This window comes from Limulus polyphemus, unplaced genomic scaffold, assembly GCF_000517525.1.
Source record: "Limulus polyphemus unplaced genomic scaffold, Limulus_polyphemus-2.1.2 Scaffold163, whole genome shotgun sequence".
Classification (NCBI taxonomy): Eukaryota; Metazoa; Arthropoda; class Merostomata; order Xiphosura; family Limulidae; genus Limulus; species Limulus polyphemus.
This window is the reverse complement of record NW_013665773.1, coordinates 64,738-68,822: the sequence shown is the minus strand read 5'-3', so window position 1 is coordinate 68,822 and position 4,085 is coordinate 64,738. Positions and strand designations below refer to the sequence as shown.

Sequence of the window (4,085 nt, the reverse complement as noted above, 5' to 3'; positions counted from 1 at the left end):
CAGCAGAGAAGCATAAATTCTAATCTTTGTTTTTTATAAAGTGTTCTTCATTCCAGCAGTACGGGAAACTCAGCAGAGAAGCATAAATTCTAATCTTTTTTTTTCATAAAGAGTTCTTCATTCCAGCAGTACGGGAAACTCAGCAGAGAAGCATAAATTCTAATCTTTTTTTTTCATAAAGAGTTCTTCATTCCAGTAGTACGGGAAACTCAGCACAACATTTTTCCAGTAGCGGTCACTTTTATATTGTATAATATTTTCCAATAGATTTAAGTATATTTTAAACGTACAGCCTTTTTTTCGATAAAATTCAGTTTTCAAGTCCTCTTTTTTAAGTCAATTCACATTAAAATCATTTTCTAACGATCTAGATTTAAATGTGCATCACTAATGGATGTTTAGAAAGGAATTCTGTATTGTAAAAAAAATTCAACTTGAAAATATGATGACATCTGGTTTTGACCTAAAGACCTCTGGATATAGAAGATATTATATGGTTGACATATTACCCGGCATGGCCAGGTGGTTAGGGTACTCGACTCGCAATCTGCGGGTTCGAATCCCCGTCCCACCAAATATGCTCGCCCTTTCATCCGTGGGGGCGTTATAATGTGATGGTCAATCCCACTATTCTTTGGTAAAAGAGTAGCCCAAGAGTTGGCGGTGGGTGGTGATGACTAGCTGCCTTCCCTCCAGTCTTACACTGCTAAATTAGGGACGGCTAGCGCAGATAGCCCTCGTGTAGCTTTGCGCGAAATTCAAAACAAAACAAAATACTACACTCCTCTTTACTTTCTTTCTTGAGTTTTTATAATTTGTTTTCAAGAAAATAAATGACAATTTGTGCAAAACAGCTTCAATTTTGGACTGGGCTCGAATTTGGCCGCAAATTGCTTATTACGTACTTAACGCACGAATTCGAAAATATAATACTGTATCCTCAATATACCGTTGATCACGCTCCGACTTTAAGCTAGGTGCATTATAAAAGTAACAATCAATCCTGCATTTAAGGTTAAGAGTAGCTGATTAAGCAGCAGATGCCACTGGTCAGTAGCTGAACCTTAGAGACTTCTGACATGGCCATTCAGCACATCGCAAGAGGCTTGTACCATATTCTAAAAAGTAAAACGCTCCGCTGTGCGAAGTATTGTACATATTAAGTAATTTATATTATGTAATTGATAAGGATAAATATGTCAGATAGACAGAAATTGTGTATATAGTCACCTTCGTATCAAATCCCAAAAGAAACCTATAAATTAAATATTACGTCAAAGAATAAGTTTCAAGTATTCCTGAATAATGACCCCCAGTGGCACATGGTATATCTGCGGAGTTAAAACGCTAGAAACCGGGTTTCGATACTCGTGGTGAGCAGAGCACAGATAGCCCTTTGTGTAGCCTTGTACTTAACTTTAAACAAACAAGCACACAATCCTGAGTAATATAAACTAATTTTCTGTTTATTTTATAATCAAGATAAAATGATTCAGTAAAGGAACTAAAATGTAGCCTTAAATTAATTAAACACAAAAATTCATGTTTGGTTGCTAAACACGGCGACATCTGTTCTTAAAATGGTGTTTGTTTGCTAACATGATGAGATCTTCTACTGAAATAACGATTCGTTGATAAGCGCATCGACCTCTAATGTTAAGCTAAACATTATATTCCAGGTTGTTCTCTCTCTCTCTCTCGTCCCAGGCCCGACATGACCAGGTGATTAGGATGTTTGACTCGCAATCTGAGGGTCGCGGGTTCGAATCCTCGTCCCATCAAACATGCTCGCCCTTTCAGCCGTGAGGGCGTTATGATGTGACGGTCAATCGTTGGTAAAAGAGTAGCCCAAGAGTTGGCGGTTGGTAGTGATGACTAGCTGCCTTCCCTCTAGTCTTTTACTTCTAAATTAGGGACGGTTATCGCAGATAGCCCTCGTGTGGCTTTGCGGAAAATTCAGAACAAACCAAACCAAACTTTTTCGTCCCCGGTAGGCCAGCGGTAATTCTTCGGACTCAACGCTAAAACTTGGGGTTCGATTCCCCGCGGTGAGCACAACAGATAGACCAATATGGCTTTGCTCTAAAACAACCAAACCAAAACTCTCTCCCTCTCTCTTAAATTTACATTTTTATTTTTCAGGCTGCCTGGTTGAAAGTTGAATCAAAAGCAATCCTCTCAATTCACCAAAATGTCATTACTAGAAACTATCGGATTAGCTTGAGTCACTCCGACAACAAGAACTTCGTGCTGCAGCTGCGACACGTTCAGGAGTCAGACAAAGGAGGTTACATGTGTCAGTTAAACACGGTACCGATGATGAGTCAAGTTGGATACCTTGATGTATTATGTAAGTTCATTCCCATTTGTCTCAGTCTCTATATTCTCTGCTGATTCATTCAATATTTTGTTATTTTGACTGTTTCTATTGGTATTGTTTTTGTTGATACTGTTTCTGTTGGTATTATTTTTGTTGATAGCAAAAAGATCACCAATAGAAACAGTATCAACAAAAATAATACCAACAGAAACAGTAGCAACAAAAACAATACCAATAGAAACAGTATCAACAAAAAACAATACCAATAGAAACAGTATCAACAAAAATAATACCAACAGAAACAGTAGCAACAAAAACAATACCAATAGAAACAGTATCAACAAAACAATACCAATAGAAACATCGATACTGTTTCTATTGGTATTGTTTTTGTTGATACTGTTTCTATTGGTATTGTTTTTGTTGATACTGTTTCTATTGGTATTGTTTTTGTTGATACTGTTTCTATTGGTATTGTTTTGTTGATACTGTTTCTATTGGTATTGTTTTTGTTGTGTTTTTCTTGTTTCTTCAAGATTGACCCACTTTGATCGTTTTTGCGAGTTCTTCTAAAATCATGTCTATCTAGTAGAAATGTTTCTAGTTTTATTTTGTTTTCTAAATCACTGTTTATGTTAGATCTACCGAAATTGTGTTATTCTCATACAACTCACAACTCTTATTACTTCTTCCCCGACTTTGTGGAGCATTTTAAACTAGCGGCAACAGATTCGTTGATTGTTTTAAAAAAAGATATTTATTACTTCCATTTCATCAGGGCAGTGTTAAACTAACAATGATTTTGTTGAGCTTCCAACAGATTCGTTGATTGTTTTAAAAAAGATATTTATTACTTCCATTTCATCAGGGCAGTGTTAAACTAACAATGATTTTGTTGAGCTTCCAAATAGTTCTCCTGATTCTTTTCTAATAAGGTAATATTTTTTATTCTTTTTTTTTTTAATTTAGTGACATTACAACATCTTCACATTTTGTAAAAATATAAAGTGCAGGAAAAACACACGCTTTAATAATAAATCCGCATCTAAAACGAACCGTACCCTCCCTTAAGTAATAAGCAAAAAACGGCTCTCAGTTTAAATGCGCGTGTTGTTAATGCTATATAATTCATAATACTTGATATAAAGTCAAATAAAAAACAAAAAATACCCACAGCATAAAAGTGTTATCTTTGTTCTTAGTAAATAGCTCTATTTCAGCGGAGGAAGCAATCTTATATTGCAAATATCAATTACTCAGAACAAAAACTTTACTCACAAAACTAATTTTAAGATTAAAAATAAAAACAAAATAGTGCAGGATTCAACAGGAGTTATAAAATATTGAGTTTGATTTTCATTTGGGATAAACTTACTGGGTTAGTACTGAATTGAAAGTAATATTTAATTTAATTGGTATGAAATTAATTTATCGTTTTACTAATGAAAAGTACACACAGTGACGTAATCAACCTCAAATACCAAATTTGAGTCTCACACTAGAAAAAGACATTTATTACATCAGCATTTCAGTAAATAAAACGATGTGAACAATTTTAAATATGGAGTTTAGTTCATTGTGGATGAAGCTATTATTATAGAAGTGGAATAAAGAAATTCACCATGAAAAGTGTATGCATAGTAATGCTTCGATCAACTACCTGAGTGTACGGAATGAAGAAATTCACCATGAAAAGTGTACACATAGTAATGCTTCGATCAACTACCTGAGTGTACGGAATGAAGAAATTCACCATGAAAAGTGT

General features: G+C 34.9%; 1 protein-coding gene across 1 annotated transcript in view; it reads left to right on the top strand.

Annotated features, from left to right (window-relative positions):
* The window catches only part of LOC106477146 (lachesin-like), a 112,026-nt gene that overhangs the window by 78,423 nt on the left and 29,518 nt on the right, over positions 1-4,085 (top strand). Inside the window, exon 3 of the mRNA XM_022381430.1 lies at positions 2,143-2,350. Within this exon, the coding sequence (XP_022237138.1) occupies positions 2,143-2,350 (208 nt within the window). The remainder of the gene's footprint in view (positions 1-2,142; positions 2,351-4,085) is intronic.